The sequence below is a fragment of the Phyllostomus hastatus genome, unplaced genomic scaffold (genome assembly GCF_019186645.2).
Source record: "Phyllostomus hastatus isolate PE091 unplaced genomic scaffold, TTU_PhHast_1.1 phas_contig_402, whole genome shotgun sequence".
NCBI classification, from domain to species: domain Eukaryota; kingdom Metazoa; phylum Chordata; class Mammalia; order Chiroptera; family Phyllostomidae; genus Phyllostomus; species Phyllostomus hastatus.
Genome location: NW_025333873.1, coordinates 683093 through 707125, shown reverse-complemented (window position 1 = coordinate 707125; position 24033 = coordinate 683093). Strand labels below are relative to the sequence as shown.

Sequence of the window (24033 nt, the reverse complement as noted above, 5' to 3'; positions counted from 1 at the left end):
TGAACTAATACTTTTGTGGTGTTTTGTTAAACATCCAAAAGACATTTTTTGGTAAATTTTTTATTTTAAAGAAGAGTGTAATTTACTCTTTTGTGGCAGCCTTCTGACTTTGTAGTTTTTTTTCTTTTCTTTTTGGACTTTATGCTTTTGCTTAAATGCAACAATTCCTTTTCTCCTTATTAACTTCCTGAATGTGTGTTCACGAAACTTTCTTAACATTCAGCAGCTATGCCTCATTAATGTAAACCTGGCTTTGCTTTGTGGGTCTTAAGGTTATTTCATTTCTTTTTTTTCTTAATGTGTTGGCAACTGCACTCTTTATAACCCCAGTTCAGTGCTGATAACTTAGGGTGCTCACGTGAGTGGGCACTTCCCACTTTGATACTGTTTTGATTCCTCTGCCTGGCTCACGGATTCCCCCTTTCTCTTGTAGTCTGACATCTGTGCCACCCAGACGTAATGTGTTTTATTGGAAAGAGCACAAGAGTGCAGGTTTGAATCTTAGCTTTGCCACAACTTTGCCAGTGTTACAGCCTGGGCTTAATGTTTCTGAGCTCACTTTATTCAGCTGTAAAGTGGGTACACTTTCACCTACTTTCAGAGTTGTGAGATTAGGAGTAGTTTATGTAAAGCACTTTATATAGTATTTCTCTCCCACGTGTATTAGCAGTCTCTGAAGAAGAGAGGCAGAATGGACTAGACTGATAGCGAGAAGCCCTGGCCTACCCGAAGGCCCCTTTTATCTCAGATATTATGCAAATTTGTGATTAACTTTATGTGACCATCATCTGAAGAGCCAGCAAACTCCCAGGCAGTCTACACACGGAATTCTGTCAGCAGGAAGGAACGGCGAACCTAGGCCTCCGCTGCGTCCTCTGGGCCGTGGAGGGCTTGCCTGGGCCACTGGTCCCAGCTGATGTTCCTCAGCGTCCCTGAGGGAGGAGGGGCCCAGGGCAGGGTGGGAGGTCAGGTCTGCGGGTGGAGGACAGCTGGGAACGGAGCTGCTCTGCTCTTGTTGTATGCATGAGACTTCTTGGTAAAAAGGTTCTTTGTGCTGCGTGATTTGATTGCTATAAATGTACAGTAAAAACAAACAGAAACTCACCAGTCAGAATGCATCCAATGATGGTGTGTGTGAGTCCAACCCAGGGCAGCCTGCATCCCGTCCTCAGAGTGCGGGCCCCTGTGTCTTGGTGAGGTTTTGAAGGAAGGATTTGAATGTCAGAACGGTTTGCAAGCCAGTGGAATTAAGTTATCTCCGAAGCCCCTTCAACCAACTTTCCATTACAGATGATTTTATAGGCAGCGTGATTTTAAAATAAGATTTTAGAGATAGGTTTTGTAATTTATGCATTCTACTGTTCTGAAAAAAAAAAAACTACCTCTTTTGTTCTTGTCATAGAGTAATTACATTTGTAAGTTCTATAGAAAATTTTAAGAAATCCTATTGATATCAGTTGCTATTCTTAAGTCTTCATGAGCTTCTGTTACCAAGTGAAATATTTTTATTGGCATTCATATTTCTCCACCTGTGTTTCTATTTATTAGTGGCAAGAACGTGCTACCTGAAACCCTCTAGAACACCTGGGGAGAGCTCTAGAGTCATCCTCCACCTGTTATTTGTTTTGACTTTTACAAGTTTAGGGAAGAGAAAGGTCATAGAAGTAATATTTTGATAGCAAAGTAGATGTTCCAGATAATAACCATGTTATTATTTGTACAAAATATACTTTTACACATGAACCAAAACCCAGTCATTGTTTTTCAGAATAAGTCAGGAAAAGCTTTTATATATTTGTAGCCTTCACCCAGAATTCCATGCTGTTGAATACCAACAATATTAATGGATTCAATCTGAAACAATTTTAATAAAAATTATTTGATTTAATTCATATTATGAAATATTAAATAGTAAAGACATCTCAAACATTTTTAAGACAAAGTCTAGGTCAAATAAATACAAATAAAGTAATATTATAATCTGTAATATTTCTACCTTTGCTTACAATAATTTGTGGGTTTTTTCATTTCTCAAAAGTTTTTTTCTAGCCCTGGCTGGCGTAGTTCAGTGGATTGAGCATGGGCTGTGAACCAAAGCATCACAGGTTCGATTCCCAGTCAGGGCACATGCTGTGTGTGCAGGCCACGGCCCCCAGCAACCGCACATTTATGTTTCTCTCTCTCTCTCTTTCTCCCTCCCTTCCCTCTCTAAAAATAAATAAATAAAATCTTAAAAGTTTCTTTAAAAATTTTTTTTTCTAGAATAGTGACTGTATATGATTTATCCTTGCTTCTGTCTCATTGCCCAGATACTTCATAAATGTATTTCATAAATGAAAATTACACAACATAATTTCTTGAGAGTTATGGACATTTCCAGAATTTTAGGCTACATATAGTTGTTTCTCAAAAGCAGTAGTGTTTTAACTTTCTTTGAGTTACAAACTCCTCTGATAAAAGTTGGTGACTCTCTGCAGAAAAATGTATACATATATACATATAAATTATGTGTATTTTTATATTTATATGCAGCATGCAATTTTAGTGGGTTTATTAACCCTTGAATACATTCCATGAATCATCTATGGGTAAACTACTCTTTGCTGTGTGTGAAGACTAGATTGTAGAAAAGAAACTGATTTATGTATTTTCTTCATTTTGCTTGTACCTATTACAAGAAAAAAATACTATAAATGATAGTTGACTATTTAACAAAATGGTGGTGGTTTCATTCAGTTTATATTAATTTGTAACTTGAAAAAGTCTTATAAAGGTAATGACATAACTATGGAATTTAGAAATAATGTGATCAATTTGTGTTATTTTGACAAACTGTAAAATAAAATAGGAAGAAAGACATTTTATTCTTTGTCCAGTCAAATTACTTGTTAGATGCCCCCTTAAACAGTGGTATTTTATACCTTCCAGGGAGTACCATTAATTTATATTAGGGAAAAGTTATCCGTGTCAGAATATTAACTCTTAGATATGAAAAACAGCCTACCAGTGCATTTATATTATATAACCCACATTTTATGCTCCTCATTGTTGGTTTACTCTGCCCCCACTGGTAACATTAGACGTGTTTCTGTCTAGTCTCTGTTCTGTTCAATGATTCATTCTGTCCAGCTTGGACCCCGGGTTCTCTGGCTTTGCTTGTGTTTGTTCTTTTTTAACTTCTGAAGTGGTAGTTATCTGTCTAATTTCTGTTTTCCATCAGCATTTGTAACCACCAGGGTAGCGTGGGTTAGCTGTTCATGTCTTCGTGGTCTCTCCACTAGGTAATTTACTCTGTTTGGAGCTGTGATCACGTAACATACGCTTCACCCAGTTGAAGTGCACAAGGCGGTGGGCGTCGGACTGTTCGCCGCTGTGCAGCCACCACCATTACCTGCCGTTATGTGGACCGCAAAGGGACCACACGCTAAACCTGCCTAGCTCAGGGGAGGCCTGTGTTGCCACAGGATGGTGTGAACAGAAGGATTCCTACCTAAAGGCAGGTCATGGTGGGTGGTCATGTCCTGGGCCTGTAGCTTCCTTGGCAAAGGCCAGTCTTTAAGTGAGCCTGTCTGTGGTCTTTTTGCATCTAAGACATACCTTTGGAGCGTCACACTAGTCCCCTTTTTTCCAGACCCCTCAGAGCACAGCCTCCCATCAGAGCAAGAGACCATGGAACCCCTCGTTGTAATCTCGTTGCCCACATACCATCTCTGCGTGCTGTGATGTTAACCATCTCGTACCCACCAGTGTAAGAGAAGTGTCCCTTTGTTTTACTCTTTCCTCGGTCCCAGAGGGCTCCCCGCTTCGCTTTCTTCCGCCTCCCTCATCTGCCACCAGCGGATTTCATGGAACCCCCTTCGGTCTCCTTTGGTTACGGTGTAAAAAATAAGATGTAAAACTGCCATTCTCCTAAGCATTTCCTTAATCCCTTGAGAATTTGCTTCCCGGCAATTGTCAGTTTGGTTCAAATAAACTCTTCTAAGACTTTTTCTGAAGCTGGACGTCCTTTCATCAACATTTAGAACTTTTTTTTTAACCTTCAAACAAACAATGCTCATGAGCAGTCACCCCCATTCCACCTGCCGCCAGCCCTAGGAAACCACTCATCTACTCTCCGTCTCAGCCGATTTGCCTGTTTTGGCCACTTCATGTAAATGAAGTCATACAGTGTGTGGACTTTCGTGACTGGCTTCTTTCACTTAACGTAATGTTTTCACGGTTCACCTGTGTTGTAGCATCTTTCAGGTACTTCATTCCTTTTCGTTGAATGACATCCACTGATGGCTGTACCACTTTTTAAATTCATTTTTCAAATGAAGAATACTTGGGTTGTTTCCACTTTCTGACTATTATGAATTATGCTGCTATGAACACTTTGTGTATATGTTTTTGTGTGGACATACATTTTTAATTTAGGTACATGTATCTAGGAGTGGAATTGCTGGGTTATATGGTATATTTAACACTTGAAGGACTATAATAAGTAATCTGAACAAGGAAGGTGTGGTCTTGAATAACAGGTAGGAGGGATAATAGAGTTGTACGAACCAGTCTTTCTTTCGTGTAGTAATGTTCCACGTAGTGTGGGTGTATGTGGTTTTAACTTTTATGTCTTATAGGGAAACCTTATGTAACAACAGGAAATTGTTGAAATATAGTGAATGTGCTTGCCATTTACACAGAAAAAAAATGGTGACTTTTCATTAAAAAATGCTTGCTGTTAATACTTCATTTGTTGGAAACAATGTGGAAGAAACAAAACCCAACTGAAATCCTGGGACTTTGGCCAATGACGGGACAGTGTGTTCCGTGAAGAGTGCGTGACGTCAGGAGACCGGCCTCTCTGAGTGCAGCTCTTCCTCCAGGGCCAGGCCCTGTTGGCATCCGAATTCCTCTGCCTGGTTCAGCTGAGCATCTGAGCCGTCCCTGATCCCTTCCTAAGGGAAAGAGCACTGAGCCGGTAACTGGAGGTGGGCGGGCCTGGCCTCGCTGTGTCCCCACGGGCTGCACCACCGACAGCACATGTCAGGTCCCTCAGCTTCTCTGTCCCCCAGTTTCTTCACTGGTGTAACAAGAGAGTCACCTGTTTAACCAACAGGTGTTTAGAGCTCAGTGATCTTTTTTTAAAATAATTGTTTTAGTTTTCAGTTACAGTTGACGTACAATATTATATTAGTTTCGGGTGTACAACCCAGTGCATAGACGTTTACATAACTTACAAAGTGATCGCCCCAATAATACATAATTAATACAATATTATTGACCACATTCCCTATGCTGTACTTTACATCCCTGTGACTGTTCCGAAACTACCACTTTGAACGACTGAACTCCTTCACCCCTTTTGTCCATTCTCCCAACCCCCCTCTCGTCTGGCACCTGTCAAAATGTTCTCTGTATCTGTGAGTCTGTTTCTGTGATCTTAATTCCAGCTCTAGACTTCTAAGAATGACAAAATGATTGTTATGCATACTGATTTTGCATGAATTTGGTATTTGTACACTCTTGTACTGCCCCCCTCTTTCCCTCCCTTCTCTTCAAATTTGTTCTTCTCTGCACCTAGGAGCTGTGCCCTGGGAGGGAGAACTCGTGCCGCCCTTCATAGTGCCTTGCCAGGAGACGGTTAGCGCGGGGTTTTAAGGCCTGTGGAATGACTCTAATTGGTAGTTATTTTCTGTTTAGATGAAATGATTGAAGTAACTTGGTAAATTTAGGCAGATATTTTAACTGTTTCCCTTTTCTCTCTTTTTATCATCATGCTTTTGACTAAAGTAGACATGGGTATAGTTCGAAATGAACATTCTGTTTTTGCTGACTTTTAAAACAACTTTTATCGCCCTGACTGGTGTGGCTCAGTTGATTGGGTGTCATCCCACGAAGCGCAAGGCCCCTGGTCTGACTCCTGGTGGTCAGGCACATGCCTGGGCTGCAGTGTTGGTCCCTGAACGGGGTGCGCACGAGAGGCAAATGATTGATGCTTCTCTCCCTCTCTTCCCTTCTCTCTGAAAATAAACAAAATAACTTTTATCTTTTTTTGCTAGAACATTGTTGATCCTGTGAGATTATATACAGTGTATTCCTGTGGGGTTGTCTTATGTGTCTCATGAAGGGAAAGCAAAACCTGAACTTAAGCTTCCAGTTAACAGAGATAAATGCACCCGAGTAAACTGAGTGATGGTTTTAAGTGGCCGTTTTTAGGCCAAGGATGCTTGGAGGTGCCGGTGTGCTTTAGTTTTCCTGGGGCACTTTATCATCCCTATCTCAATTTATGTTTTTACTCTGTAAGAACTTACTTTGAGTTTGAAGTATGACAAACAGTAATTTTCCCACAAGGTATGTTATTTCTGCCTCCACATTTAATCATTCTACCTCTGGTCATGGGATAATGGGGAAATAGGCATGATTGGCATTATTGCCAAGCTGATGTTTTTGGCTCTGCTTAAGCTTCTTTTCCCCTCCTTTTCTCCCTCCCTTTCCTCACTATATAAGAGTGAAATGAAATGTTCTCTTTTTAAAACATGACAGAGAGGTCTGTTCCTCTTTGACCACTATCCGTAGTCACAGCCCTTCCATCTTCTTAGAGGTGGGCGTAGTAACATTGGTGCGAACCCTTCTACACCGATTTACGTGTATGTGCATTTACCTGTATAGACCATATAGCATAGGGCTTTTTGGGTGGGGGCAGGGGACGCGGTTCTCCCCTTCCAAAAATGGTGCTATACTCTTTTTGCCTAGCGGTGTGTCTTGGACAGCTGTTACTGTCAGAAAATAGAGCTTGACCTTACTCTTTCCGGCGCTGCATAGTGTTTCCAATGTTGAATGTACTCGTTTACTCAGCTGTTCCCCTGTTAATAGACATTTGTGTTGCTGATTTTTTTGTTGCAGGCAATGCAGAAATGAAACCTTTTTATCCTTGCAGTCGCGTGTTCCTCTAGGGTGGACACTGGGCAGGAGTTCGTGGTGGTGGGTGTGCTCACAGTTACAGTAGCTCTAATCAGTGCGCTGTCTTGAAATAAAGTTTTACTGCATTGGCCAGTAAATGCAGTTTTACTGCATTTTTGCCAGTCTGAGAGAAAAAACGGTGTTTTGTTGTTTCGATTTACATTTTCTGAAAATAGTGAGGTTGAAGATTTCTTTGTTTATTGACCATTTGTATGTTCTTCCTGTAAACTGTATATATTGAATTGGACTACTTATAAAGTACCCAGTTTAAATTATTCTATATATAACTTTTTGTAGATATTATTGATATATATACCTGTGTGTAGAAGAGCACATAGATCACACGTACACAGCTCGGCGACTCTTCATGAAGGGACTGCGCCGTGAGTAACCGCCGCCCAGATCCACACGGAGCCTCGCCAACACCCTCGAAGCCCCTTGGTGCCCCGCCCAGTCACTGCCCCGCTCCCCCCTTCCCGGGACAGCCATTACCCTGACTTCTAACTGTACATCAGCTTCTCTGTTTTTGAGCTTTAGATAAATAGAATCATACAGGACATACTCTCATCTTTTATGTATTAGCTTTTGAATATATTTTAAGAATTGCATCACAGTTTAGAAAACTATGACTATTTATACAGATAATTTCTTCTCTCACTAAATTTCAAGAGATTAATCTTACTATATTGGCTTGGCCAAAAAGTTCAGGGGTTTTCTATGCAATGGCTCTAGTAGTGCTTAGTTGTCTTTAACTTCATTTGACACAGTTTTGTTGGATTGTATTGTGACAGCTGTCATATCAGTGTGCATTTAAAAGACAGTTTATCAAATTGGTGAATTTTGGTGTAGCCATGTTAATATTGAAGATGGAAGAAGATATGCAACATTTTTGGCATATTATACTTTATTTCCAGAAAGGTAAAAATGTAACTGAAACATACAAAAAAGATTTGTACAGTGTATGGAGAAAGTGCTGTGACTGATTGAACGTGTCCAGATGGTTTGAGATGTTTCTCAGTACTACTGACACTCCAGCCAAATCTTTGCTGTGGGGCTGTCTTATGCACTGGAAGATGGTTAGCAGCACCCTTGGCCTCTACCCACCAGAAGCCAATAACACGAGATAGCGAAATACTCAAAATATCCAAATCAGTCGAGTTATCGGTGAAAATGAAAAATGTGTCTTTTATTTTACAGAAGAAACTAAACAGACTTTTGGCTGACCCAGTATAACCCTTGATGTCCTCACACCCTTCCAAGAACTGTCAGAGTGGGCTCCCTCCTCCTCCCCTGCCAGTTAGCAAACTTGTTTACTGAAATCCAGTTGATTGTTGAAAAGTCCTTGCTTAATTTTGGGTAGATCTGAGGTTTGATCTGCTCCTTAACCGTCAGACCAAACCTGCTGCTCTTTAACTGTCTTGCGTTTTATCAGAATTGGCAAACTGTGGTTTTATTTTGTCTAGTGCTGTCTAACCAGAATACCTGCTTACCTTGTACCTTCTTCTTGCACTTGGGAAACTGTCATTCTCTCGTGCTGCTTCAGGAAGCATGCAACCGTGTACTGTGTCCCTCTCCTGTCCCCATTTGTGTCATTTCCCAGACAGGTAAAGGTGCCAGTGCAAACTTTGTACATTAGCATTTCATCTTCCCCTGCCTGTTTTACAAATCCTTAGTGGGTGCGGAGAAGTGTTTTAAGTGCTTTTTGGCTTATTTTTGTTTTTTACTTCTTTTAGTGATTTACTTATTAAAGGAGTATACCTTTTTGTCTTCAGAATATTTCTTACATAAATTCTAAAATAGAAATTTTTAGTAAATTTCTGACATGTTTTAGGAGAGACTTTTTTTTTTTCTTTTTTTTTGTTGTGGTAAGAGACTTTTAAAAAAATTTAGTAAAATAAGTAAAGATGAATACAATTACTAATGGTGGCAGTCTTTTACATTTATTTTAAATTAATAGTCTGTTTCCTAAAAGAATTTTGACTGATTTGCAATCAAAGACATAGATGATAATGCCAATAAGAATACAAATAAAAAGATTGTAAGAGGAGAAAGATAATAATGACCATAATCTTTGCTTCTGGAATTGAATGTTAAATTTATCCATGCGCCACTGTCTTTTGAGACTTGAAGGGAAAACTCATTTAGTGCTCATTGGAAAATAAGGCATAGCACTTCCTCAGGTGGGACACATGTGCTCACCTTACTGAATTCTGCAGAATGCAGAAATGCACATCAGAATCAGGTCGTGCAAATTAACATGCATTTAGGGATTTAAAAATATATCAAATTTGAAAGAAATTAATTAGCTCATAAATATTTCACTAGTGTTTGTGTAAAAACTAAATCAGTGTTATTGTGTCTGGGTGTGAAGTATCCATCCAGCTTACAAGAGTAGTGTGTAAAGAGCATTTCACTTAAGTTCTTTAAGTAACAAACACAGTTAAATTCTTTCATACAGTGTACTCTATAATCAGGGTTAATTGTTTTAGCCACATGTTAAAACATTTTTATTTTCATTGCTAAGTGACCACTTGGTGATAATTATTACATATACAGGTGTGGCGGTGTGGCTCAGCTGGTTGGAGCATTGCCCCCTAAACCAAAAGATCATGGGCTTGCTGGATTGCCGGTTGGGGCACATGCCCTTGTTGCGGGTTTGGTCCCTGGGTTGGAGCGCGTATGAGGGGCAACTGATCAGTGTTTCTTTCACATCGATGTTTCTTTCCCTCTCTCCCTCCTCCTTTCTCTAAAATCAATAAGCATGCCCTTGGGTGAGGATAAATAATAATAATAAAGATTATTATTACATGTACATATATGCAATAATTGACATTAGTTTTCACACTTTTATTATATGTATTTGATTTTGGCATTTGAATCGAGATCAACATGTTGCTTATTTATTTTGGAGTAGACTTGGAAAAAACCTGTTTCATATATATGTCTCAACTGATTTCCAGGGATTGTTTTTTATGGTTAAGTATTTAATTAGGCTTAAAACAAAGAGAGGTAATTCTCTCTCACCTGGATTAATGAATGTGTTCTTAAAAAGTTTATAATTAAAATATTTTAATTATAAAGTAGTGCATGTTTATTCTTTATAAAAATTAAAGTAATATAATAGTATATGAATTAAAAAGTAAAAGCTCTGTTCCTTTCCTATTACCAAGAATGGTAATCACTAAAAACATTGCTAATGTATCATATAGTTAGAACAGCATATGGTACATGTCATGTGTGCAGGTTGGCAAAAATGTCTAAGCCCAGCCGTGGATGGAATGCTTTAAAAGTCACTGTTGGCGAACTCCTAAGTGTTCACTGTCCTTAAGAAAGAGAGCATTCCCAGTACCTGAGAGGCCTCCTGTGTCTTCCCACCATGACAAGACTGCTCTTTTGCTACTCATTGTTTTTCTTTAAAAGTCCATATGTCATTTCCCCAAATAGATGTGTGTATGTATCCCTAGATGATTTATTTATAATTTTTCTTGAAAACTTGAGAAGTAAGTGTAATCTATCGAACATTGACACTATTAGATGAAGACTCCTACAAATAGAGAGTTTCTGAGTGATAGTCTGACCCCGGCTTCCCGGAGGGTTGACCGGACCCTTTTCTGGGGAGGCAGTGGGCAAGTTCATGCATAAATGACTTCTGGAAATCCACAGGCAAGGAAGGGCTCACTGCAGCCAGGGTATCTGGTAGGGCTCTGCAGCTGTTGGTGGGATCCTTCTAAAAGCTCCAATTTACAAATCTGTGGCGTATCACTCCCCCCTTCCTGAGTGCATGTAAAGTAAGCAGAACAGAATGAAGGCCCATTGAGTTCGGATGCTGGACCGTTGGCCAGATTACTGCCTAGTGACTTGTTTTTTGGAAAGCAGCTGTGCTCACCACTCTTCCACCAGCACTGACGTGATTTGTTTTTTGACACCAGCCTTGCAGTGTTCAGCTTTCAACTTTGAGTTTCAGTGAAATTACAGATAACTCACATGTCCCGGACCTTTGTTGGGTTGTTCATGGGTAGTTGACCTTTTAGGTGTTAAATGAATAAATATCAAGAGCTTTCCATAACGTGCCTAGTATGTAAATAGCAGGTGCTTAAAAGGTAGTCAGAAGGCAGGCCTGTGAGGTGTTTTTCCCAGCGTCTCACCTGTAAGCACCTGGGGTAAGGGACCGGGCCGAGGTCAGCAGGCTGCTGAGCGGCAGAGCCGGAGCAGGTCGGGCCTCACAGCCCTCTCTGGTACCAGCGTCCGTCAGTGCTGGCGTTTTTGCCACGTGCCCATGCGATGTCTGTTTTAAAGGGCAGAGAAGCTCTTTGCTCTTAAGGCCCTTTTTAAAACTAGTTTGTATGTGGATTGACTCCATGCTTATGTGTTCCATGTTCCATATTTTAACATTTATGCCCAAAACGTGAGTCATGTGCCTTCCCGCCCTATCCTGGCCTGGGTGTGTGCCCTCCGTCCCTAGCGCTTGTGTCCTCGTGATTTCTTGCAGCTCTGGGTGTGGACTGTACACCTCAGCGTCTGATGAATTCCAGCTCCCTGCTACAGCCCTGGCCTTCCAGATTTCTCCGATTCTGCACGTATTACTGCCTGGAATATTCTCTTTCCTCCCCCAAACTCTTGTCCTCCAAGAGTCTTTTGCCTTCTTTAATCCCTTTTAGCAGAGTCCTTCTGGCCTTCCTTTGATCTACTCTCATACCTGTTGCGTACTTCTGTTACACCTCTATTATGGCATGTATTACATTGAATTAACAATAATTTCTTAGCATACGTAGCTTCGGTATTAGACTGTGAGAACAATACTGGTTAACATTGGAATTGTTGTGTGATAAAATAACTGAGATTTTATGAAATACAATGTGTTTTCCTTCCTGAGTAAGGAACTGGAAGTATTCCCAATGGGTTCCAGTTACCCTTGTCAAGGAGTACCCCACACTGTCACACTTCAGGAATAATATATGCAACTCAAGTAGAAGTCCAGGGGGGCTGCTTTGGTTCCTGTACTCTGTTGTGCCTCTGTGGGGTGGTGTGAGCATTTGAACCACAGACGGTTAGACAGCATCGGCCAGCATCGGAATCAGAATCACACAGTGAGCCAGGGCGCCAGGAGGGTCACAGAACCTGTTAACTCACTGAAGGGAAGGTAATGCCGTGGGAAACAGTTCTTGGGCGACACTGAGGTGTGGGCATAGCTTTTCAAGGTGACCAGGAGTTTTGTGTCTGTGTCTCTGTTTTTGGTAATAAAATGGATGTGCTGTTTCAAAACTATGATTGTTTCTTTTCCAAATGGCTTTTTAAAATGAGAATGCCGTCAGTATTATACAAAGAATACACAATAATATGAAATTTTAGTGATTGTAATTACTTCTCAGTGATATAGCCTTTTTTTTTAAATTTTAAAAGATTTGAAAGAGGAGATGTTTAATTTGCCAGTTATGGAACCAGACTCTTTTCCCAGCAGAAGCTGGCAGCCCCCGTCCTCGGCCCCCTGCCCCCCACAACCCCCTGAGTTTTTGTGTGCCCTGCATTATGTTAGGTGCCAGGGATGTTCACGCGAGAAAGGCGTTAGGTTTCTTCACTAAGTCCCTATGAACTTCCAAAATTTGAAATACTTTTTGCATGAGGTATTAAAAATTTAGTTTAGAATTATTCATCTTATTTTATAGGCCAGTTGTTTTAAAGTGTGCGTGTCTAATAGACTACAGAAGTAGTCTATTCTTGAAAAAGAAGCATAGTGTAGCACTGTAGACTGAACGTGGACTTGGACGCCAAGTTCTTGGATTCAGATCCCAGCTCTGCCATTTCTATACTAGCTGTACTAATCTTGAGATGCCACTTAACCACTTTGTGTCCCAATAACCTTATATAGAAAAGGTGGGGCAACGAAAATACATACAGCAGGGGATTATTGCGAGTGTCAAACAAGTTCATGTGCGGAAGATATATGAAACGTGAAACAGTGCCTGGCGTATTCTAAAAGCTCACATAGCATAATTTTAAAACTTCTTTTTTAATCTACATACAGTAAGATGATCACGTTTTAATTGTACATTCTGTGAGTTACGACAAGCACATGGTCTTCTTGTAACTTCACTGCGATTGCACGGTCACAGCTCTGCTCACCCCCGGCCTTTGGCAGCCGCGGGTCTGATTCCCGCTCTTATAGCTTCGCCGCTCCCGGAAAGTCACCTGAATGACATCACGCGGTGAAAGAGAAGTCGAGCCGTTTGAGTCTGATCCCCCTCACGCAGCCTGATGCGTGTGAGAGCCACTCCAGCTGTGGCCTGTGTCAGCCGTTTGTCTCTATTGTCCGTAGTGTTCCGTTCCGTAGATTTACTACAATGTGTTAATTCATTCACCCCCTACCAACGTTTGGGTTCTTTCCATTTTTTTTTGGCAATTGTGGGTATTACAGCTATAAACAGTTGTGTACAGGGTTTTGGTTCCACATAAGTTTTCATTTGTCCTGGATATTCAGCAGTGGGAGTGCTGGGTAAATGTACGGTTAACATTTTAAGAAACTGCCTAAACTGTTTCCAGAATGGCCACCCTACGTTGCATCCCCCCGGCCCAGCAATGTCTGTGTGAGTGCTAACTGCTCTGCATCCTAGCCAGCACTTGTATTGCCAGTTTTTAAGACAGTTTTAGCTACTCTAAATAAGTGTGGAGCATAATTTCAACCATGTTTGTCTATCAAACCCTTGAGACGTGGGAGAAATTATGGAGCAGGGCTAGGTTAGATGCAGAGCCAGGGAGGTGTTCGTAAGGAGGAGGTGGAGGGACCATTAGATTCGTGAGAGGCTGGCGTGTCTGTCAGTCACTCTTGCATCCCCAGATGACTGGCACAGTACTTGGTACACGGTGGGTATGTTTACTGTATGTTCACTGAATCAGGAGCAAGTGATTGAGAGGTTAGGGAAGAAACAGGAATAGGATGGAAAATACTTTTAGATTAGACTTCATGTGAGTAATCCCAGTATAGTCATGGGACATATCCCTTTAAGTCTGTGTTTAAATGTATGTTCAAAGTTGACTCCATTCTCTGACTCCCAGCCCCTTTGCAGGAAAAAGCACAAGGCGGAAAAGACTTGATGCTACTAACTTGTATGGATTTAGGAAAGTCATCTCCTGGTCCTCAGCTTCATTATTGTAAAACGAAAAGGTTTTATTAGATTATATCTCAGCTCGTGTGTGTGTGTGTGTGTGTGTGTGTGTGTGTGTGTGTGTAAATGGGGGGGGGGGCTCCACCCACAGAGCCACCCCCGGCCGCCATGGATGAGAACAAGTCTACCAAGACATGACCTGCTTGGGGAGGAAAGGTGGCTGATCTCTCAGAGGAGGAGGACCAGGAGCCTGTTCCTCAGTGGGCTTTTATTGGGTTCAGTCTGCACAGGAATGCAGGTAAAGCTCACCAGTCAGTGTCAGGCAGTAAGGATCAAACAATTGATAACATACAAAGAACTCTGAGGGCTTATTCTGAGTCAGGGTCAGTTAGCTAAAGGGCCATAAAACTTTGGGAAACAAACTCATTTCATGCTTGGACCCTTATCAGAAAACTGAGGGCCTTCTTAGCAAAGCAGCTTTCACAGGATTTTATGCCTTCTTTCTTAGGCCTGATTGCCCTGGGGATCCTGACACCATTCCTGCCCAGGGCTGCACCGCCCTCTGGCATTGTTTCAGGCTTAAGTCAGGCAGGGGAAGTAAGGCAGCCAAGAGATTAGGAGACTTCTTGCAGACAGAATGAGGATTCAGGCTGTGTCAAAGCTGAGCAGTAGGGGTCCATCACCCCCTTTTTCTATAGCCCCTCAAGTCCTTCCCTAAGGCCCCCTTCACGACTGTTCCTGTCTTAGGTCATCCCTCCTTTGAGGAATCGTACACATCATTTGCTAACCAGTCATCCACCTGGGACCAAGCAGGGTGAAGTAAAAGAGGCAGAGGCGGCACCCCAGCCAGGGAGATAAGTTTTGTCTCCTTAGTGGCTTATGGTCCCAAGGTCTCTCACTCAGCCTTAGCCATGGGGGGTTACAGCTTCTGATACCAGGCAAGGTGGTTCCCAACATATATATTTTTTTGTAATGACATCAAATACAGAATAGTTTAGTAGGTGAGGAAGAAGCATGCCAGAGCCTTTGATGGGGTCTGGGGGAGAGTTAGCTATGAATGCATTGCAAAGTGCATCTTACATCTCACAGGGAGTTCAGAGGTATCTAAATATAGAACCAGCTAATGAGCAATTGGCAGAAACAAGCTGAGATAGAAAAAGATAGTTACAGGTTTTCAAATATAGTAGCCACAGTGCAGGATTTTTTTTTTTTTGGAGGGTATAAAAGGAATTAGGGATTGAGACTACTGAATTTAGAAGATTTTTTCCCCCATGAAGCAAAGTTTTAAGTTAATCCAAAGACTGGAGGGAGGCTGCCTACAATGTCTTTCAACACAAAGTGGAGGGCCTGGGCCTCAGAGAAAGCACAGCCCAGGGTGTGCGGGGGCACCGCCAGTTCTGGGCCCTGTGTGAACCCGTGGTGTCGCCACCGCCTTCTAGTGGTCTGTGTCGCCGCCCTCGCTCTCCCCTCACCTCTCAGCTCCGAGATGGGAAAGGAGTTCTTGTGAGGTGTTTATTCTGTTTGCACTTTGAACGGTTTTACACACCTGTTGGTAGAGATTTGATAACATACTTATTACCCAGATAAGCTTATCATTCTGTGTTGTTAAGGGATTTGGTCTATTTTGTGGTTTGTCTGACATTATTTAAAGCACCATAGCATTTGAAATTTTATTTGTTTCCTGCTGTGATTCTTTTTAAATATTCAGAGGTCTTGATTGCTGGAACACCTTTTTTAATATATAAATTTTCAGGCTGTTTTTGTTTTCGTTCTTTTTCCTTGTGATGAGAATTCTTAGGATTTATTCCCTTAATCATTATTTTTTTCATAGTTTAATATTTCCAATAGTTTTATTTTTCTGAGGTAAACCATATTTTTGCTCTAATATAGTTTAGGTTGTAAAATCAAATGTCTGATTATTTATCTTAGACTGTGTTTCCAGTAGTTCGTTTTAAAACATCAGTGTTGTGTTCTTCTGGTCCTGAGGCTCCACAAAAGTACAGTTGTCCCTCGGTGTCCACGGGTGTTAGTTCTCACTGATCTGAGGGCGCTCAAGCCCCTCAGATGAACTGGCATACATCCTCTCAGGACATTTCGTCATCTCCAGATTATAATGCCTAATACAGTGTAAATGCCCTGTGAATAGTCATTAACACTGAATTGTTAAGGGAATAATGACAAGAAGAAGAAGTCTGTGCCTGTTTGATACAGACACGGCCATCACAGGCCTAACTACATGGTGTACATCAGCAACAAAGTAACATTTTTTCCCCCAGATATTTTCTGTCCACAGTTGCATTCACAGACTAGGACCTGCAGATACGGCTGGCTGCCTGTAACCCTCAGGCAAATAGTTTAGGGAAGAGAGAGAGGAGTCCAACTTCTGTTTAACCTTCCAGCTCCTAAAGAGCCGGTCTAAGACTCATTGACCAAAGATATACTTTCAGATTCTAATGCAAATAATTAACGTTTTTAGATTGAAAAACATTTTTTAGTGCGCTGTAACATTGTCATCACCTTTAGGCGTAGTTACCCTTAGGAAGCTGTTCTGCAGTTTTTAGTCCGTGAAGTCTGTTTGTTACAGTAGGATATAAAAAATGTTTGGACTATTTGAAGATTTTGTGCTGGATAATATTCTGGAAAGGAAAATATACAGGTTTATGTTAATACTAATGGACAGAAAACAAAGGCTTCATAAACTGGACAGCTTATTTTGGGGGGCCATTTACTCTTTTGAAAGTGTGAATTTCAAATGCACTGACCACTTGTCAGACCAGTCGGTCGTGTAGGAGGGTCACCTCTACGGTATTCAAGCTCTGTAATTAAAGGTTATGTAGGCATCATTCTGAAATTGAATTTGGGCAGTTATGTGTAGTAATAAAATACACCTTTTTTTATATCTTTCAGAATCATGGTGTCATGGAAAGGGATTTACTTCATACTCACTCTGTTCTGGGGAAGCTTTTTTGGAAGCATTTTCATGCTCGGCCCCTTTTTACCTTTGATGGCTGTGAACCCGTCCTGGTATCGCTGGATCAACAACCGCCTCGTGGCGACCTGGCTCACGCTTCCCGTGGTAAGATACACGCTGAGTGGCCCGACCTATGGATTTTCACCTTGTTAGAGTCAGATTCAGTCAGATGTTAGACGTCAGAAGTCTTCGCTGTCGTATAAGACGTGCATTAGAATTTAAAGGGGGGAATACAAAAAACTAGAGGGAAATAAAAATAATTTATGTCCTTTGAAGGAAAATATCTTAGAGACATTTAAAAATAGTTACTTTTATATTGTCGTGATTTTTCTTTTTAAAATTTTTCCGTTGAGGTGTGCTTTATGTCTAGCAAAATATGCAAATCTAAAGCTACATATTGAAGAATTTTTTTGCATCATTAATTTTATTTTCATTCCATATATTTTACAAAACAATGACAGAAATTAAGATTGAGATAACAAACTTGTAAAAATTTGTGGTATTGATGTGATTGATTTAATTCTTCCCAGTAAGCCAGAATTAAGAAATAAAGTGGTTTCCCATCTGCAGGCTAAGTTAACAACATCTGTAAGGTACAAGCACATACAAAGTGTGTTGTAGGTTGTTAGAACTGCCAGGTACTCCCTGCGGGGTCAGTGCATACTGCTGGCAACAGACTCCCTCCCATCCTGAGCCCGGGCAGAGGTCCAGGAGGGTCCCGCACCAGACTCCTCCCTCGTCTGGGACTGAGGAGGCTCCCACCTTTCTCTCTCGCCGCTGACCGCTGCTGACCGGCAGTGCCTTCTCAAAAAATGGAGGGATGTGCGTGCAGCTGCCTTCACCTTGAACGGGCTGCATTTCCTGAGTGTGATGTCCTTCCTTTTGCTGAGCAACGCCTAGAGCTTAGCGTTTACTGGTTTATTGACTCGTTATGGTGGAGGTTGTGCCTGAAGAAGAATAGAGCAGCATCCTCTTCATTCAGTTGCTGAGGGATCTTCGTTACCCAATTCTGTTGAGTTGGGTCCTCTGTTTCTCCTCCAGCGGCCTGCCACTGTGGTGTCGGTGGCGAGGAGAGTATGGGGCTCGGGCCCCGGGCCCCTCAGGAGAGACTGATTGGGGGATGTTTCCGGAGACAGTGGTGGGTGTACCTGTCTTGATGGAACAGATATTTCTTAAAAGTGTCCTGTGAGTTGAATTTTAATAAATCATTTACAGTTTACCCTATTTTCATGTTTAAAAAGGAATCCTGTGAGTAATTTTAGAGATTACATTTGTTCCCCTTTATGAGATTAATTTGTGTTTGAATTTTTATTCAGAGATATCTGTTTATGAAATGCGATGCTGTTAAACTAAAAGTAGTCCCCTGCCTCTCTGCCCGTCCTTCCTCTCCCCTCTCTTCTGCATCTGCACTTACAGCTGCCTGTTCTACAAGCACAAGGAGAGGGACAGCGTACTGGTAGAAAATAAGTAACTGTGGTGTGGTTGTGTATTTAATTCAGATACAAGGGGAAGAATTAGAAGATTTTCTTAAAAGGAAAAATCAAAGTAAAAACCCAGGGTAATGATGATCCTAGCTGTTGACACTGGGTGGCAAATGTTGTGCTTTAGGAGGATGGCTTCATTTCAGGTGCAACCATTACCCTCATTTTACAGAAGAGGAAATAGAAGCTTTGAGAAATTAATTAATTTGCCCAAAGTCACACACAGAAAAGAATTATTTAAGCACAGCTGAGATTAAACCCAGGTTGTCTGCCGCCTTTAGAGCCTTAGGTGGTAGGATTGGTCAGAGTCTCATGGAGCCTTAACAACGCCCCAGCGGTAAGAAGTTCGCTGGTACCTCTTGATTGTTTCAAAAGGAGTTTTGGAGTTCTTTTGAGCCAGGGATGACCAACAAGAAAAATTATCTGAGAAACTGATACTAGTAATAAAATCAGTCTCAGTAAGGTATGATTCCCTCACAGAAGAGGAAAGTTGGCAAGAAAGACTTCCCTTTTGGTAGAGAAGCCAAAGACACAGGTTGCCAAAATACCCGGAACAAGGTATTATAAATATTTGTTGGATGAGTAGGCAAACATAAAGAAGTTTCAAGGTCAAGCTGCCCAACCTTTGGTGTCAGAATTAGGCTGGCTTCGTAAAATGAGTTGGGTGGTGTTCTCTCCTCTGTTTTTGAAAGAAAATTATATCTCTGTACGGTGGTATCTCAGCACTTGTTCATTTGTTCTGGAACTCATGACAAGTACCGAAGGAATTTTTCAAACCGCCGGTGATGAAGCGTTTTCTCTTGAGGGGAGGTGTCGCACAAACTCTAGCAAGCGCAGCGAGTCCCCAGCAAGCAGCGAGTGCTGAAACCCTTTTTTCTCATCAAAATGCGACCAGTACAGGTTTTGACAAGTTCTGAATCTGACGAGTACTGAGGTGTAACTGTAATTTTTTTAGTCATGGCTTAGGGATCACCTAATACAACCTTAGAATTAATATTTACTGCTCCATGTAAAATGTGGGAACCTTGTGACTGTGAAGTGCATTTATTCTTACATCCTTTGTGCTGCTTTATCTTACTACATCTGTACTTAACATAATTGCCTCCATACTGCAGTGTTAAGAACTTTTTTTTTTGCTTTAAATCATCATGTCTTTTAAAGAAACTAGAAGGAAAAAGATAGTCTTACATTTATTTACATATTTTCTATTCTATTGTTCCTTATTTTTCCTGTATATTAGAGTTTCCATCTATTGTCATTTCTCTTCAACCTGAAGAACTCCCTTTAGCTTTTTTTTAAAAAAGATTTTGTTTATTTTTAGAGAGAGGGGAAGGGAAGGAGAAAGAGAGGAAGAGAAACATCAATGTGTGGTTGCCTGTCACGTGCCCCCTACCGAGGACGTGGCCCACAACCCAGGCATGTGCCCCTGTTACAGAACAAACAAGGGGGGCCTGGGACGATATACTATTACTGAAAAAAGCACCCAGGTCCGTTATGTGCGCCGCCAGAGGAAAGACGTCTCTCAATGCCAGAGATTCATGAAAAGGAAAGGAAATGTTTATTCAATACTATACAGACTTAAAGTAGTGACCTAATGTCTTTATCAAAAAATCCTAAAGTCCCTTAAAACACCCACAAACAGACACAGTCCTTCCTTCGTTCCCCTTTTGCCCAGTCCAGAGTACCATATCTCAGGAAAGGAAATAGAAGTCCATGGCTCAGGCAGTCCTCTGGTTATTCCCAGTTAGTACTCCATCTTGACTGGGAGACCTCCCTGGGTTCCCGACACCCTCAGCTGAGTCGCTGGGATCTCTAGTAAAACCAGGTGGTGGTTCCCCCTTCTAAAGCTGCGGGGGTCCCCACTCTGGCAAAGGCACGTGGTCTTCTCTCCTAGGGCCACGGGAGTCCCCACTCAGCCAAAACCGCGTGGTTCTCTCTCTCAAGGCTGCAAGGCGGGGGTGGGTCGCCACTCGGCCAAAGCCGAGTGGCGGTTCTCTGCTAAAGCCTCATGGTGATTCTCTCTCGCAGGGCTGCAGTAGTCTTGACTCTGTCAAGGCCGTGTGATTCTCTCTCGCAGGGCTGCAGTAGTCTTCACTCTGTCAAGGCCGTGTGGTTCTCTCCCTCAGGGCTGCAGGAGTCTCCACTCTGTCAAGTCTGTGTGGTTCTCCCCCTGCACAATGGCTGCAAGGGGGCGGGGGGCGGGGGTCCGCCACTCTGCTAAAGCTGTGTGGTTCTCTCTCCAATGGCTGCTGCATCGGTTTAAATCCCCGTGCCAATCTTCCTCTGCAGCCCCATTTCCGACTCCTCCCACACTCGGCATCACATGCTAGAACTCATACCCTTCCAGCTTTACTGGACTGCCATCGTGAGTCTGGGCAGGTGTGGCCCCAAGTCCTGGAGCCAATCATCTCCAAGCTCCCACGCAGGCGCTGTAACTCGGGAGACCTGCCCCCCAGTTAGTCTTGATGGGGAAGTTACTTCCATTTCCTTGGCTCTGAGCATGGCCACAGCTATTTAACATATCTAAGTGACCAGCCAAAGGCTATAGATATGTTAAATGACCACACCAGAGGTTAGCTGCAAGGCTGTTCCTATGAGAAACAGCTTTCAAAGGCCCTGCTCCATGTGTCCCTTCCCCCAGCCCACACCTGGGGAATGGGGGTGAAGACATCTTAAAATCTGGACACCTTAAGTTCTGGACCCCATTTCAAATGCCCATTTGGGGTCCCCCCTCTTGTCTGCACCCTGTAACACCCCTACTGGGAATCGAACCAGTGACCCTTTCGTTCACAGGCCTACGCTCAATCCACTGAGCTACACCAGCCAGCTTTTAGCTTTTCTTACAGTGAGGGCTCCTGTAACTGAACTGTTTTCATTTTTAATTATTTTCCTTATTTTTGAAAGATAGTGTTGTTGGCTATAACATTTTTTTTTCTTTTCACACTTGAAAGTTTTACGGTCTTATGGTTTCCTTGATATTTTATAAACAATTAGCCATCATACATATTGTTGCTTCTCTTTATGAAATGCGTCATTTTTCTCTGACTGCTTTCGAGATTTCCTTGTTGTTTAGCAATTTCATTGTGATACAGCTAAATGTGGTTTTCTTTATGTTTAATTTGTTGTGTTCATTTGGCTTCTTGGATCTGTAGCTTAGTTTGTTTCCTCCAAATTGGGCCATTAATTCTTCATATATTTTTTCAGTTTAATTCTTTCTCTTCTCTCCTTTTGGGACTACAATTATATGTACGTTAGATTTCCTATATTGGAATAGTGTCTCATAGGATGTCAAGTTCACTGACTCTTCTATTTTCTTCCTATAGTGCATTTCTGTTTAAAATACTGTACTTTGTATTGTTCTGTGCTGGTTTCATTACTTTCTTGAGGTTCTTCCATGATTTATTCACTACAACGACCATACGTTCCTTTAAGTCAGCTGGGTGGCGAGTCTGGTACCACTGACTCTGCCAGGGCTGGAAGCAGCGGTCACTCTCCTTGCTTTTTTTCCCCTTTCCTTCCCTGTAGGAAATACTTTGCATTGAATATTTGTACTATCCCTCTGCTCTTGGTGTGGATCTTTCTTATTCCTTTAGGCAAAATATCCTTTTCTTTTTTTAATGGGAGGATGTTTTGTTGTAACTTTTGTTTATTGCAGAAGTAGTCAGCAGGATCCCCGAAGAGTCACCCAACAGCTATTAAGTGTCCACCATGTGCTGAATGCTTTGCTGGGATGTGGTGGTGAGCCTCTCTCCTTTGCAGAAGCAGTGGTCCTTCCGCCTGAAATACCTTTTCAGATTTAGATTTACACAGCTTGGCCACCTTGACCACCTTCTTTTCTGGCTTACATTTGGCTGAAAGACTACTTCCTTTGTTAGAAGACAGAAGTTGACTTTCCAGGCCACGAATTCTTAGAGTTGGATTTCTAAATCAGCTTTAAAATGACAAAGTCCATTATCTCATAGCAGCTGTCAAACATACCATTTAATATAAAATATTCATCTTGCATTATGTAGCCACTATCACTCGCTTCTTTACAGAGTATTTCTCTATAAAATGTTTGTATTAAGTAAAACAAGCACAGTTTCAGTTCACACAAAATTAACTGTCATGAGTAGTTTTTCTAAAAAGTCACCCACAAGCTGTCTGAATGTTCAGTTATCCCACTTATAGTCATTAATAAAACCATAGACATTTCATTTAGAAAATGTTAAATTCTTTTAAGTCATTTATGTAACTTCTTATTGTTTCATCATCTGTAAAATAAGGAAGTGAGAGTATATAACCTCTGAGATCCAGTCCAGATTCCAGATTATATATAGGTTTCTAAAACAAACATTTGGAGGTAAATGATTTTTTGGCAACAGTCTTATTTTGCTCTTATACTTCATTTTCTTTAATGTCATCATTTTTCCATAGTATAATCTTCTGGTTTTGAATCTCATGTTTGTGGCTGAACCTCTCTACCAAAACCTTAAGAGATTTGAGAACTTTTCTTGTACTTGCTACGCCAGTAGAACTCATTGCAATCGTAATGATTTGCAGTGAGCAATCAGATTTCCTTGGAGAGCCAATACAAGCAGAGTGCTTATTGGCACATTTGGTTTCGCTATTGGCCTTACTGCTTTCTAGTCATTTAAACCTGGCTAAGCTACTTAGCTCTCTAAACTTCTCTTTCTTCATCTGTAAGAAAGGTTACTGATACCATCTACGTATCTCAGAGAGTGATTGTGACAACTAAATGGGGTGCTAATAAAGCCTTTGTAAAGTGTGCAGCAAATGTTTGCTCCTATATTCATTTTAAGGGGTAGGCTCAACTGTACTATCAAAGAAAATTTAAAATACAGTGGCTTGAGTAAGGTAGCACTTTATTTATGCTCAGGTCCAGGTTGGCAGGGTTGCTCTGCTCCTTGGTTCATTTAAGATTCCTGAGATTCCTTCTACCCAGCCTGGCATAATACCCTCCTTTGTGTGGTCCGGGCTGGCCACTGCCATGTCTTTGCTCCACTCTGCAGGTGGTGGGGAGGGGAGAAGTCCAGGGCACGTTTCTTGTAGACCAGTGCGTTACAAGGCACGCATGTCTCTCTCGTTCACCCACTAGTGAGAACAGCTAAAAGTTGTAATAGAATCTGGGAAATATAGTCTTTTCTTTTCTGACCAGTCATGCACACAATTTAAATTGTATTGTTCTGGAAGAAATGCTGAAATGTACTAGACACATAGCAAAGTAGCAGCTGCCACAGGTACTGGTTAGTAGTACCAGTACTACTACTGGTACTGTTATTATTACTGCAGAATTACACTGTGCATCTGTTTACCTGATACAACTTCAATCACATACACTAGGATGGGTGAGGGAAAGTGGAGAGGGAACATAGGGTCCCTCCCAAACCCCCACTCCACGCGAGGTGAAATGGAAACTGTGAGTGGGCCTGTGCTAAGTGTGACTCACGTGTTGAAAACAGCAAGTGACCAATCACTTCATCTGAGTGGTCAGCTGCAGAAATTGGGTCCAACATTCAGAAAAAACTGGCTGAGCTGG

The 24033-nt window shown here is 41.7% G+C and overlaps 1 protein-coding gene across 5 annotated transcripts in view; it reads left to right on the top strand.

The window, feature by feature from the left end:
• LCLAT1 (lysocardiolipin acyltransferase 1) overlaps nt 1-24033 on the top strand; it is a 150459-nt gene that overhangs the window by 41391 nt on the left and 85035 nt on the right. For all 5 annotated transcript variants that reach the window (XM_045844564.1, XM_045844568.1, XM_045844565.1 and 2 more), the window contains one exon: nt 16950-17118. In XM_045844564.1, the coding sequence (XP_045700520.1) occupies nt 16954-17118 (165 nt within the window). In that variant the 5' untranslated portion in view covers nt 16950-16953. The remainder of the gene's footprint in view (nt 1-16949; nt 17119-24033) is intronic.